Consider the following 14,151-nt stretch of genomic DNA (forward strand, 5'->3'; position numbering starts at 1 on the left):
GATGGTTGGAGGATGCGCGGCGGCGGTGTGCTGGCGCGCAGAGGGCGTGCTGGACGTCGGCGTGGACCTGGATGCACGTGGAGGATGCTGTGAGTATGGAGGTGAGGTCGCGGCCTGCGACATGGTAGGCGGAGGGCGTTGATGGGTGCAGATGCGGTGCGGCCGGGCAGGCGAAGGATGTTGTTGCCCGGCGAGATGGAGTGTGGCGGCGTCTACAAAGCAGATGGTGTACTAAGCAACATGCTGGGCGTCATTATTGTGGAAAGGGAGTCGGGTCGGCGCAGTCATGCGCGGTCTCGGTGCAAGTAGGGCGATGGGCGACGGGCGATGGAGATGGGATGGCACGAGGCGTTGGCGGGCAGGGCGAGGAATCGTCCAGACGGCCGGATGTGTGCAGACGCCTGGTGACGTCAGACAGGAGCGGCGTGTGGGCGCTGACGGGCCTTCTCAGCCTCAACCAAGCGCGAGAGCGGCGAGCGCAGCCCTGCTTGCGAGGGGGCGGAGAGGCAGGGCACACGCCAGACGACCGTCCAACACCGCGCAACGCCGGCGGTGGCAACAACAGCGGTGGCGGCATGCGCGGGCAGAGCTACCTTAGACAGCTGCCAGCTAAAGGCGAGATAGACTTGTGCTATCTACGGCACACACACTACACACACTCTGGCTAGGCCAGATAGCTGCCGGCCAGGCACGGCAAGCACAGCGCCAAAGCACTGCTGCACTCTGTACCGCCGAGCAATCCTCATCGCCCTCTCCCGCCGGCCGCTCTCGCACACGCTGCCGCACCCGCGAAATAGTGCCGTGAGCGCAAACGCTGCATGGCTCCTTTCCTTTTCTTCTCCGAGACCCTGCAGCGGAACAATGCTCGCGTGCCTTTGTCGTGCGTCATCACGCCCCCACCGCGCAAACCCAAAGCTGCTGTGCCAAAAGACCTCTGCGCTCGCCGCTCAACACCAAGGAAGGGCCGAAGAACTCACCTCGAGCCCTGTCTCATCCACACCCACCCGTCAGCCCACCGCGTCCTTCTTCTGCCTCCCAGCATCCTCCGGCGGCGCTCAGTCCCGCATCCGATCACCTCGCTCCAAGCCCTTATCGCTTATCGCTCCCGCGTTCTAGACCGTGCCTGCCGCTTTTGGAAGTCACAGAGCTCAGCTCCTCCCACGCATCCGGCCTGAGGCGTTCTGAGGTATCGTAGGTGCACAAGGCAAGGCACACGACTGCACGCAGCAGTGCCTCCTCAAAATCCCATCACGCCCTGCGGCCCCCGCCGCCCATTCGTCATTGCTGCGCTGCCACTTGTTGCAACGCCATGGCCTGAAATTGTGTGGGGATCCCGCTCTAGATTGCTGCTGCGGCAGGCCTGGACGACGAAATCCAGGTCGCGTGAGCTGTTTGCCGTTGCTGTGCACTCACTTGTGCGAGACTAGAAGTCGTCTTCCCGCTTGGATTCCAGGCGGACGGCACGTAGTTCGGCGTTCCAGGCTGCGCCGTCGGGTCCCTATCAGCCCTGCCAGTCTGGCCGGGCTTACGGCAGACTTTGAGCGCAGGGTCGAGTTCGGCAGGTGAAGTCGAGAGTCAGATCATCTCGGGGTACGGCAAATTAAGGTGAGCATGTGCACGCCACGTAGTTCGGTGTTCCATGCTTCGCCATTGAATACCTTCCAGCCCTGCCGTTCTGGCCGGGCTGACGACAGATTTTGAGCGCAGGGTCGAGTTCGGCAGGTGAAGTCGAGACTCAGATCATCTCGGGGTACGGCAAAATGATGTAAAATTATCTACATCGTAACGTAAAGTATCGACTTGTGGCCCATGTCGACCTTGTAAAAGATGTGATCGGAGAATTCATGAGGTTCAGGGCTCTGAAGGGTCAAGCGATGCAGATTGATAGGATCCAGTGACACGCCAATCTTCACGCGTACCTGCCAAGGACGGGACATCACATCATCTGAATTATGTGCATATAGGAGCAAACCCGTCAAACAACTTCATACTTCCGTTCGCATCCCCTGCATTGTTCGCATGTGAAAACCAAGTCGTCCGACCTATTCTTGCTCTAGTCGCTACCGAGTATTCTCGATATACACATCCACAAATATAGTAATGCTCTCGATAAGTCTTCTTGCAGACCTGCTTTGGTTTCATCTTGGCGACGACCGGTTTCCATCCTGACGAAGCGTCCCACTGACGACATTGTTATGTCTGTACGTGATGATGTTGGCTTGCAGCCAGGAATAAGCTCTTGCTCTGAAACACTAGGCACGTTCTTCAGCTCCGCTTGTAGATCTTCGCCATGTCATGACGATCATCTGCACTGGTTTCAGGTGTGTTGCTAGACTGTCGACATGGGAGTCTGAATGGTGATTGCGGCCAGACGTGTATACAAATGCTGCAGAGTCCGAAATCGCACATTCGTGCTCGTCACAGAACGTAAGACCGTGTGCGCGTTTGCATTTTGGGCCCGAACCAACAGCCTCCCATTTTCGAAAGCCACAGCAACGGCCAAACGCGACGACGTGGCGCACTTTACAGACCTGCTCGCAATCGCAATCAGATCAACGAGCATCGCGAGAGCGATTCCACAAACCTACCTCTCCCTTTCACCATCAAGTCACGAGGCCCGCACGAGTGGCCTTGAAGGTGTTCACTAATCACGCCTCATTGCAACCGCGGCGCGATTTCACAAGCACGAACGCACATACAAGATGGCTCTGCAGCCATCCGTCTCGTCCTACTCCTTCCCTCTCGAAGGGTACTCACCTGAGTGCAGGACTACTGCGTCGATGCGGCGGATCCGTCTCCATCCCCTATTTTTTCCTTCGAAGCACTCACCTGAGCACACGGCTCTCGAGCCATTGCGGCGATTCGCCTCCCTGAGAACGGCTCTCCCCAGAACATGCGAGCCTCCCTCTCGCCGGAGAAAGCATTCGTACACCGACTCTCGCCATGATTTCCCCCCACGTTCGTCTGGCATCCTCCAGCACACAGAAACTCTTACGTCTCTTTGAGCGAACGCTGCGAAGTCCTCGCTCGGACCCTCGGTTTTAGAACCTGGTCGGATCGCCAAACGGGACGTCGACGAGTGCCTTCGGAACCTACTCGCAAGGACGACGGCGTGGAAGGTTTCCCACGGGCGTCCCCAGAACGCAACGACGGACGTCAACGGGCGGAATCCGAATTGGAGAGCCGGAAGAGACGGGAGGGGAGCGCTCCTTCTTGCCGGCGAAGCCTTGTTTCGCGAGGGAGGTCGTCGAGTATGTGAGCGGAGCTGGGATGTGCTTTCGGTCGTTCGCGATGGGGCTCCATCGCAGGGGAACCGTTCCTGGGTTTTGTGTGAAATCGGGATGGGCGTATGGTGGGCAGACTGCAGACTCGCGCATGGCTCGTGTGAGAGCGTCGTCTGGATATGGCCAGGAACCACCAAGGTGGCACTGGATTGTCGTCCCTTAGCGCTGCGTTCTTGACGCAGCATTTGCAGCAGTATCAGAGCGAGATGGCGACTACATTGCGAGACTGGCCGACCACGCTGGACTGGTCCGCAGATGGCAATAAAGCGGCGAGTCGCCCAAAGTCCTCGAAGCGCGCCGCGGACAGCATTTCCGCGACCACTACCAGCGAGAATGAGTCGACCGCCTTCGCTTGGCGCAGGATTTCAAAGAGACTGTCTCCAGCGGACAACCGCGGCTCGCAGAGCGTTGCTAGCAGAGGGAGACGACAGCGGCCGAGGAACTTGCATCTCGCGGGCCTTGCCTCGGCACAGGAGCTCAAGCCGTATTTAAAGAGGCGCTGACAAAACGCCCTCTGGCGGACAGGCTTTGGGGGCTCGCGATGCCCTCGCGGTCCTGCCGAGGTTGGCGGTGATGTGGCTTGCTGGTGGCACGGTGGCGGGGAGTATTAGCCCTGGTGGCGGCAAGGGACAAGGAAGTGTATGGGGTGGATGCGGAGGGCACAGGACCCGAACGATGGCCGAAAACGACGAGCACAACGAGAAGAGCTCGATCGTTAGGCGGGACGCGTTCTTGGTCCTCCTGGCTAAGCCGCGCGATCAAGACCAGGAGGGCATCTTTCTGGTGAGAATGCGACGAGGCGGTAGAACGGGGCCAGCCATGAGAAAGGCCATCTCGCTTTTGAGGCCCGTCATGGTGATGCCCCAGGTTCTGCGGCAGTTCGACTTTGAGCTGTCATGTCCCGACCTGGAGTGGTCGCTGCACGACCATTGGCTCGCCTGCCAGGCAATCTTCGCGTGCATCCCCATGCATACCCAGTCAGGGTGAGGTGATCGTTCGGGCTCGCCGGCCAAGGAATGCATTCTCACACAAGCGTGAGCCAATCCGGGGAAGTCTGGGCTTGGTCTTCCTCCCCCCGCACTCTTTTACGCATTGGAAACAGCAAGACCTTGGGTGCTGTGGGTCGCCCCAGATGTATGTCGGACGAATCTCCCTGCGACGCCGCCGCGCCCTCCGCCAACTGCGGTCGCCCGCCGGACTATTGGCCGCATCGAGCATGGGGCACGAGCAGGCACGCTTGGCGTCAGGCTTGGCTAGCGACTCCAGAGCCGTAGATCGCAGTTCCCCAGCAGTGGGAGACGACTATTGTGCATGGCACGCGTGCCGCCTAACGAATCTAGGCGAGCCCAATCTCTTCCTGCCGTCGCGTGGCATCGCAGTAAGCACCGGCCTATCGTTTTAGCGTGTGGGGGAAGAAGCGGGGGATGATCACCATCGCACTTCATTCTCGCGCGCGGCCAGGCGGGCTTGTACAACTGCGACCGCAAACCGCAGGCGGCTGCTGCGGTGGCGGCGAATGCCGCTGACATGCGGCGCATCTTGACTTTCGCCCAGGCGTGGCACATAGCTGCAGGTGGTGTGCGACGCGACGGTCAGATTGTTACAAGTAGGCATTGATGCCCGCGTGTTTGGGATGGTAGCTTTCCTCATCCGCTCCAATCCTTATCGCCACCCTATCCACTGAGTGAGTGTTCGTCGAAAGGACATACAGCACCGCAACGATGTCGGCCCCCGCCGCCAATTACGACGCGCCCGAAATCGAGAAGGCCGGTCTCGAGCACATCGAGCGTACTACGTCGGAAGACTCTGATGCCGTCCACGATGCGCGCATCGCAGCTCTCACACCAGAAGAGCAGAAGAAGGTCATCAGAAGGATCGATATCCGCCTGGTCTTGACACTGGGTTTTATGTACTGCGTGTCTTTGATGGATCGCACCAACACTGTATGTCGGTCTTCGCGCCGTGTCGAGTTCACATGCTGACATATGCAAGGGTATTGCCGTTGTTGCTGGCATGGGCGTCGACCTCAAGCTCGTAGGCGACCGCTACTCCATCATCGTCCTTATCTTCTTCATCAGCTATGTTTTGCTGCAGCCACCTGCGACTGTCGTCCTGCGAAAGGTTGGACCGAGGACGTTCTTGCCATCGATCACAATCCTCTGGGGAATCACCATGATCTGCTTCGGCTTTATTAGGCAGTGGTATGAGCTGATTCCGTTGCGCATCATTCTCGGTATCTTCGAGGCTGGGTTCTTCCCTGTAGGTCTCGCGTCCATGTGATTTCTTAACCCTTCTTTCATCATGCTTACACTGCTCAGGGCTGCGCGTACCTGCTTTCTTGCTGGTACCCCCGTTACGAACTTCAGAAGCGCAACGCTGTCTTCTACCTGATCGGCAGCATGAGCTCGGCTTTCTCTGGCATTCTCGCCTACGGTTTCTGGCAAATGAACGGCCTGGGAAACCTCGGCCCAGCCTACGGCCAGCATTATGGTCCGACGAAGGCGAACCCGACTGCGCCCAGTGGCATCATGCCCGGTATTGCAGGTTGGCGCTGGATCTTCATCATGCAGGGCATCATCACTGTCGTCGTCGGCTTCATTGGTGGCATCACCATCGTCGACTTCCCTGAGCTTGCTGCAAAGCACTCCAAGACTTCTCTCCCATTCCTTAACGAGAAGGAGGCTGCCTTCGTCTGCGCCAGGATTGAGAAGGATCGTCATGATGTCACCCTTGAGCCGTTCAACCTGAGGAAGTACCTGCTCGGCGCCTGCGACTTGAAGATTCTCGCCTTTGGCTTCCTCTTCGGCCTGACGACCACCGTCACCTACGCGATTGCGTACTTCCTGCCTATCATCCTCAACGTCGGCATGGGATTCTCCGTCGGTGCATCCCAGTGTCTGATCGGTTCGTCTTCCGCATCGGTACCCAGTAAGATCCTTGACTAACACTCACTAGCACCACCCTACGTCCTCGCCGCCATCGTCATGTACGGATGTGCCTGGGCCGGTGACAAGTACCACATCCGCGGGCCTCTCGTCATCATCAACGCTGCCTACGGCATCGTCGGGCTCGGCATGCTCGGCTTCCTCGAGAACCCGGCAGCGCGCTACGCCGGCGCCTTCCTCGCCACCACCTCCTGCAACTCCAACGTGCCCTGCGTCCTGACCTGGCAGGCGAACAACATCCGCGGTCAGTGGAAGCGCGCCTTAGCCTCCGCGACCCTCGTCGGCGCCGGCGGCATTGGCGGCATCATCGGCAGCACCGTCTTCCGCGAGCAGGATAAGGCCACGGGCTACAAGCCCGGCATGTACACCACCATGCTCGCGAGTGCGCTCGTGATCATCATTTCGTGCATGCTGGAGTTCAAGTTCTGGCGGGCGAACAAGCGTGCTGCGGCCGGTGGCAAGACTATCGCTGGTCTTGAGGGTTTCAGGTATACCTACTAATTGGAAAGTGATATGAGTTTAGTAATTATCAGATAGGCAGACTGATCATGAATGTCAATAATTTTTCGAATATTTTACTGTGCCTCGTGTATGCTTTTCGAAGACATGCAATGTCTGCTTTCCGCGCCGTTGATATAGAATGCTGATGCCGGCAAGGGCAATGCCGCTGACCAAGCGAGACTTGACCTAGATGCCAACGGAGCATTCCACAAAGGAAGGAAGATATGGATTGCTGCATAGAAAGGATTTGTCTGGTATTATTTCTATTCTCTTGGGGCATCGCCAACCCAAGACCTCACAGCGTCGTTCGTCCTGAAGCGGCAGCTGGCGCGGGCAAGCGGGAAGGCCCGGGTATCTTGGCAGCACACCCCGAGCAATATCGGAGCAAAAGCGCGCGCTTGCTTTTCGAAGTTGGTCTTGACTTCAGCATTGCGGATCCCACGCACTCACGACCCTCGACAACAATACTCCTCTGCGCCGGTGAAAGTACGTTAATCGGTACGTCTACCACCGCAATACTCTCAACAAAGCGACTGCTGCGATTGCGAAACCACAGTCTGCGAATTGCTGCAGAGATCGTGTGACCGCAAGGACCTTTGCTAACATTGCTTTCTTGCAGTAACCTTCACCAACCGCAAACATGGGGTACAGTCTACACGAAAACAACCATTACCGCCGCCTGAACACATCGCTAACGCCCCCACAGTATCTCTCGTGACTCCCGTCACAAGCGCAGCGCCTCTGGTGCCAAGCGCGCATACTACCGCAAGAAGAGGTATGCATAACCCGATCGCAATGAATGCCGCTCAAGAACGCAAGTTCCTGACACGCAAACAGAGCTTTCGAGAAGGGCCGTCAGCCCGCCGCCACCAGAATCGGCGCCAAGCGCATCCACCTCGTCCGCACCCGTGGTGGTAACCGCAAGTTCCGTGGTCTCCGTCTCGACTCCGGCAACTTCTCCTGGGGCAGCGAGGGCATCTCCCGCAAGGTCCGCATCGTCGGTGTCGCCTTCCACCCGTCCAACAACGAGCTGGTCCGCACCAACACCCTGACCCGCTCCGCCGTCGTCCAGGTCGACGCCACCCCCTTCCGTCAGTGGTACGAGGCCCACTACGGCCAGCCCCTTGGCCGCAGACGCCAGCAGAAGACCGAGGAGGAGGTCAAGAAGAGCAAGGCCATCGAGAACAAGCAGCACACCCGCTTCCTCGCCTCCGGCAAGGCCGAGGCTTCCCTCGAGAGGCAGTTCGAGGCCGGTCGTCTCTACGCCGTCATCGCCTCCCGCCCCGGCCAGTCCGGCCGCTGCGACGGCTACATCCTTGAGGGTGAGGAGCTCGCCTTCTACCAGCGTGCCATCCGCAAGTAGAGTACTTCTTAGGATTGGCGTTCCGGTACGGTATGCGCTGTGCTACGCCGGCGTTTTGCTGGATGAAAGAGGGCATGTCAGCATGGGTAGCTCCGCTTAGCTTACGACAGTAATGCCTAACTGAGAGTTCAAGCCTTGAATCAACGTGTGGGATAGCATTAGCGTCACAATTACAAAAGTTGATGCCCTCAATGAATTTTTCGAGTAACAAGCCTTGCGCCCAAATAATCCCTACTTGGTAGATGGTTAGTTATCAGCTAACCTTGATGCCGCTTCTTATTCTTACAGCCCGCCATTTCGTCTTGATTTCGATGGTTTGAAGTGAAGGACAAGGTCTACTTTTCCGGGATCAAAAAGCTTCCTAACCAACATCTAGGAAAGCCTCTGCAGAGAATCGAAGCGGTACCTCAGTCAGGATTTCATGTATGTCTATAGCTGTCTTTCGAAATTGCTAGCTCTGACAAACAAAGCGCTCTTTACTTGCTTTCCGCAGCAAGTGCTTTGCAGCCATCGACAATGTCCCTCTTCAGATCCTCCCAGTTCTCAATACCGACGCTGACCCGCACCAACGTATCCGCAACCGTGTTGTCGCTCATTCTTCTCCACTCGATCAAACTCTCCACACCACCCAAGCTAGTAGCATGGTGAAACAGATGCAACTTGCTCGGCAGCCTCTTCGCATACTCGCCCGTCTTCAAGTGCATCGCAAACACCGGCCCAAACCCGTTCGGCATCTGCTCCTTCAGCCATCCGATCTTCCCATCCTTTCCACGCGCCATATCCTCCTCCTGCAAACTCGCGTGCTCCACGCTCCCCACCACTGCCCTAACCGCCTTACCATCTTCACTCTCATCCTCTCCCGTCACCGCCCTCTGCAAAAACCACACCAAGCGCCCCGCACTCTCACTCTGCCTCAGCACCCTCAGCTCCAGCGTCCGCAGACTCCGCACCCCCAACCACCCCTCCATACTCCCCATCACCGCGCCCAAATGCAGCCTCTCGCCAAACATCGTCCAGTAATCCTTCTCCCACCCCTCCCGCGCCTTGCTAATCCCCACAACACCACACAGCATATCCGAGTGGCCGCCAAAATACTTCGTCCCCGAATGCATCACGAAGTCCGCCCCCAGCCTCAACGGATCCTGCAGCGGCGGCGGCGCAAACGTCGCGTCGACCGTCAGCGCCGCGCCGCGCGCGCGCGCCTTCGCCGCAAAGTACCGGATATCGTACGCCCGGCCCGTCGGGTTCACGGGCGTCTCGACGTGCACGACGTCTCCCGCGCCCAGGCTCCAGCCCTCGGCGCCGTTGTCCCAGCTGCTTTCGTCGAAGAGGTCGACGATCTTGCACTTGGTCAGTTTCTGGTAGATCTGCAGCACGCCGTGGCAGCCGTGGTAGCCGGCGCCGATGGCGACGACGCGCGGGTTGAGGTAGACGAGGAGGGCGTGGAAGGCGGCGAGGCCGGAGGCGTAGGTTAGGCAGGGCGCGCCGAGGAGTTGCGCGAGGATGGACTCGAGGCGGGTGGTGTTGGGCGCTGTGAGGCGGGAGTAGATGTGGGAGTCGGCGGGGGCGGGGGCGGCGGGGTCGCGGGCGGGGATGTCGAGGTCGTCGGTGGGGTGGAGTTTGGAGGGGTCGGAGGGGTAGCGGAAGGTGGTGGAGACGTGGAGGGCGGGGGCGACGTCGGTGGAGGCGTTGACGGGGTCGTCGCCGTGGATCGCGAGGGTGGCGAGGGAGTAGGGGGTGGAGGTGGAGGGGGGCTGTCGGGAGGGGATGTTGGGGTTGGTTGTTGGGTCGGCCATTGTGTTGGATGTCTAGTTCTGGCTAAAGGAAATGATACAAGCTGGGTATGAGCGTCTATATGTAAGGAGAAAATGCAGTCTTCCGAACCAAAGAAATGCCAGAAAGTCAATGGCGAGTGAGTAACGGGAAAATGTAGAGTGAGGTAATAATCAGGACAGCACGCAAGCCGACCCCGCCAAAGTCAAGGTGGGGCCCAAACGCCGATATCCGATAAGACAGTCCATCAACAAACGCCTTGCGAGCATGCGGAACGCTGATGCTTTGCCTAATCCAGTTGAGAATGGCGAGCCGTTTTGAACTCCTGCTCGAATGTCTTGTACAAAATGTGCTTGCTCGCTGTCATACGCCCTACAAATGTCAATAGAGGGCGCGTTTTCACGGATGGGGCTTTCTAGGCGCTAGGCCGAAAGTAGCAGGCCACTGCGAGCAGCATTCACCACCTCTGCCGCTCGCTCAGATGCGTCTCTTCAACGTAATCATACGCCCTACAGTTGTCGCTGCGGGCAGGGCTTTGGCGAAATGGTCGCGGGCTGTGTGTCATGTCAGTGTCTGTTCAAGATCTCGAAGCGATCATGCAGAGAAACATACCTTCTTCCGAGTCAAAGCCCACAGTAATGTCATCGTGCTCCTGTGCATAATCGAGTCCTTCAAGGTTGACGAAGCGTCTCCTCGCCTTTTCCTCCACGCTGGGCTCGTCGCCCTTGGAGATCGCAGCCGGCAGCGAGAACTTCGCATCCACCATCTTCACCGCCCACTTCTTGTTCTTCCCATCGCCCTTGACGGTCTCAAAAACGTCCGTCGACTTGATCTGGAAGCAAAGCATCTCCGCGTGTGCGAAGTCTTCCATGAAAGCCAGAAGTTGGGTAACGGTGTTCTGCGCGTTAGCAACGATCTGCAGGCGAACATTGGTCGCGGTCCACTTGTGGTAGATTGGGACGACCATCCTCCGGCGTGAGATGGCGAGGGCGCTCGCGAGCCCGTCGTAGCGGACCGTGAAGCCCGTGATGGCGGTCTGGAAGGCGTGCAAGTCGTTTGGCGTGGCGAAGGTGAAAGTGCGGACCGTGGGCATCCTCTGCGCGACGTTGTAGACGTCGGTTTCGGCGTCCGCGACGTTGTGGGGCGTGTTCCGCGTGTCAATAGACATTGTCAAGTCTATCTGCGGTTGGCGGAGGATTTGCACGGCTGGGGTCTCTGTGCAAGGAAGACGGAAGAGGAGCTCGCCTTTGTCTAGATTGAGGCGGTCGGTGATGCATCCGTGGTCGTGTCTTGCGATGATACGCAGATTCTCTGACTCGATGGTGCTCGGGAGACGCGACACTGTATCCTCGGTGAAAGTATTCGTGACTCCCAGCCTTTGCCACTGCATACCAGATAGCTCGCCTTGTCCAGGAGACGATCCATTCAGAGCATCGGCCATGGCCACGATGCTCAGACCGGTCAAGGCCATCTTGCCAACGATAGTCTCGTCCTGCCTCACATCTATTCCGTTCAGAGTATTGTGAAAGGTCTGTCGGCTCTCCATGTCTTCGAATACAAGCAGCATGCGGCACTGTTTGCGTTCCTCTCGTGTCCTGATGACCATAGCTGTCGTCCCATGAGCCGCAGCGTCCGTGATGAACTCGAAGAACAAGGGAGTCCCAACACAAAGCTCCTGGCTAAAGTTGTTCAGAGACTTGTGTCCAGACTCAGTGGCAACAGCGAGGCGGAACCCCCGGTGCTTTCTACGCACAGTGCCGCCATGCTGAGTCTCCTCAAGTCGTTCCCAGACCAGCGCACGACAATGCTTCACTTTGTCCTGCGGGAATGCATTAGGGTTCGAGGAATCCGCGTACTGCACTTCCACAAGCTTGACCTCGTGAACCTGCACCTCGCCCCTATCAGGGCGCATGCTATGATCGATCCGACGCGAATACTCGACGAGGTTCCACAGTGAGCGGAAATCTTGTTCGAAGAAGCGCACCGTCACGTGGATGCCTCTGGGCAGGCTCACGGAAACGGCAAGTGAGCTGGCCTTCCACGATACGTCTCCCCAAGTCAGATGGCTGATGTTGCTTTGTCTAGGGGCAATTTTGAGATAGACGAGCTCATTTTGGCTTGCGATGACCACCGTACTCTGGTAGTCGCGTTTGCCTCGTAGGACTGTCAAAGTACAAGGAATCGATACGCGGTCCGTGTTCACGTCGTCGGTATTGAGGGATAGGTTGACCGTGGATCGGGTGTAATAGTGAAAATCTGCCGAATCACCAAGTGGCAGTGCTTCAGAAGGTGAAGCACTGCGCCCAGGCGAGTCGACTATCAAAGACCGTTGATCATCGGCTCCACCAAGGACGGCCGCGGCGTCCGGTGTGAATCGAGGATACTCCAGCCATATCTGAGTGTCTTGTCCTTGAATAAGCGACTGCGGTGGCGGCATGATATTGTTGCGCTGCATCGAATAGCTGAGCGACGTAAGATGGTCCTTGAGAGTTTTATAGTCCTGCCTTAGCAATGTCTCCGCCGCGGACGGATTGCGCGCATCCGGCGGAGTTGCCTCGTCGTATCTCTCTAGAGGATCAGTGAGCATCCAGGAAGTCTTCGCAAGGTCGACGTGCGGCTGCAACAATAATTCGCGGTGCTCAGTTTCCCTTGATCTGGCCCGTTGCTGGAGCGCTGACTCGAGACCGATCTTGCCTCTAAGGTACCACCAATACGCAGCTCGCAGCCACATGGGTGGCGTACACCTCTCAGCTGGCTGTTCCTTCTCCGCAGTCAGTCTGAAGACGCCTTTCATGTGTGCTACGCGGCCTGCGAAATCTTCAAACGCAGCTTCCGCGGCTACATGACTGGAAGATGGAGTTTGAGCTGGTGGGGTCGGTCGGATGAAGGAGTTATTAGAGTGAGCAGAGCCAGGTCGAGAAGGCTCAGGGGGAACGAGGCTACCAGCTCGAGATCTTGACGACTGCGTCGGCGGCTGCCGCTGCACGTTGAAGTAGTCGTTCGGGCTTGGCCCACGCGCATAAGGCGACACCATAGGGACGCCAAGCTGAGATTGCGAGGAGCCGCTGTGTGCAGAGTCGTTGGGGTGGGCGGTCAGGTGAGTTGCGGTCTTGGTGGGAGCCACGGCCTGCGGCGGAGAAGATGGCGAGGTCGTTCTTGAAGGTGTCAAGTGCGGTGGTGGGGGTGGCCCCATGTCAACTGATCCCCTCTGCATGGGCTGGGGAACTATTCGATCATAGGAATGGTTGCGTGAATGTCCTCCTGTCGGCGGCGCAAACCTGTTCAAGCTGACATTAGATCCGTTAGGTTCTCCCGCACCGCCGATTGCTGTTGGATAGCCATTGGCGTATCGAAGAGCCGATCACGGAGTGGAGATGGGTCACGGCTGTCAGTTGCACCGCGTGATTCAGCCACCGCACGAGACGCTGGCAAAGGCCTAGCAGTGGATGGTGATAAATTCTCGCTGTCTGCCGAATATGGTGCCCTCATGTAGCTGGGTTGCTCGAGTGAATGACCGGAGCGCTGCGGCTCATCCGAATGCCACGCTGTATTGTGACTTTGGGGTGCTTGTCTGGGCCCTTGTGGAGCGGTATAGCTCGTCTTGTTGTCCTGAGGCCTTGTTATCGCGGTTGCGTCTTCGAGTGGTGCTGAAACCGTGACTCTCTCGGCTTGGTCGGGTTCGAGGTAATTTTGACTTGGCTCGCGAAGTCTCTGTATCACAGATTCCACACTGCTTTTCTCTTCCATTTTCAGTGGCCTCGAAGGAGATGCTTCTCTTGAACGCGAGTTGAGATACTTCGGATCGGCGAACGGAGACTTCGCACCTTGCCTAGGTGCCGATATCAGAGGAACCTGCTGAACCTGACTTTGTGCGGAATCAACAGGCACCTCCCTTGAATGCCGCTTGATGTACTTAACATCGGCAAAGGGAGATGGGCTGTCAAGTGATGTATCCGACTTCGGGGAAGGAAAATCTACAGATGGTAATGTAGGCTCAAGGTTTAAAGCATTTACTGGGGGGGTTGCCGCGGCTTCAGCGCGATCAGTCGCTGTCGCAGCGGCGTGGACACCAAGGGCAAGATCGTCGCTATCCTGAAAATCGAAAGGCTCAATCATTGCGCTAGCTCTTCGTAGTGCCATGCCCTCGCCTTCCCTCATGTCGTGTTGTTTTTTTGCGACCAGAGTGTGAGGATCTCGAGGGGTTGGCGAAACCCTCAATTGGCCGGTCGCGCCTGGATTCTGCGGTTGCGGATCAAGTGTAGAAGTCATCATTTGTGGTAACGAC

At 57.7% G+C, this 14,151-nt stretch overlaps 4 protein-coding genes across 4 annotated transcripts; 2 read left to right on the forward strand and 2 right to left on the reverse strand.

Moving 5' to 3' along the window:
* The first annotated feature begins 4,348 nt into the window (after positions 1-4,348).
* WHR41_01776 (uncharacterized protein) lies at positions 4,349-6,802 on the forward strand. Its single transcript, XM_069370382.1, has 4 exons — positions 4,349-5,227; positions 5,277-5,543; positions 5,603-6,188; positions 6,240-6,802. The coding sequence occupies exons 1-4, from the start codon at positions 5,006-5,008 to the stop codon at positions 6,728-6,730; spliced, it is 1,566 nt and encodes a 521-aa protein (XP_069232928.1). The 5' UTR covers positions 4,349-5,005; the 3' UTR covers positions 6,731-6,802.
* A 265-nt stretch (positions 6,803-7,067) lies between these two features.
* On the forward strand, positions 7,068-8,304 carry RPS8B (40S ribosomal protein eS8). The gene is made up of 4 exons (XM_069370383.1): positions 7,068-7,228; positions 7,350-7,375; positions 7,437-7,505; positions 7,568-8,304. Exons 2-4 carry the CDS (start codon positions 7,371-7,373, stop codon positions 8,091-8,093), a joined length of 600 nt encoding a protein of 199 aa, XP_069232927.1. The 5' UTR covers positions 7,068-7,228; positions 7,350-7,370; the 3' UTR covers positions 8,094-8,304.
* Positions 8,305-8,569: 265 nt separating this feature from the next.
* WHR41_01778 (uncharacterized protein) lies at positions 8,570-9,889 on the reverse strand (the record flags this gene model as incomplete). The annotated part of the gene is made up of 1 exon (XM_069370384.1): positions 8,570-9,889. The coding sequence occupies one exon, from the start codon at positions 9,887-9,889 to the stop codon at positions 8,570-8,572; it is 1,320 nt and encodes a 439-aa protein (XP_069232932.1).
* Positions 9,890-10,343: 454 nt separating this feature from the next.
* Positions 10,344-13,080, reverse strand: WHR41_01779 (uncharacterized protein; the record flags this gene model as incomplete). The annotated part of the gene is made up of 2 exons (XM_069370385.1): positions 10,344-10,420; positions 10,479-13,080. The coding sequence occupies 2 exons, from the start codon at positions 13,078-13,080 to the stop codon at positions 10,344-10,346; spliced, it is 2,679 nt and encodes an 892-aa protein (XP_069232931.1).
* Between the last annotated feature and the right edge of the window lie 1,071 nt (positions 13,081-14,151).

The sequence above is a fragment of the Cladosporium halotolerans genome (genome assembly GCF_011745625.1).
Source record: "Cladosporium halotolerans strain TM138-S3 chromosome Unknown Sca4, whole genome shotgun sequence".
NCBI classification, from domain to species: Eukaryota; Fungi; Ascomycota; class Dothideomycetes; order Cladosporiales; family Cladosporiaceae; genus Cladosporium; species Cladosporium halotolerans.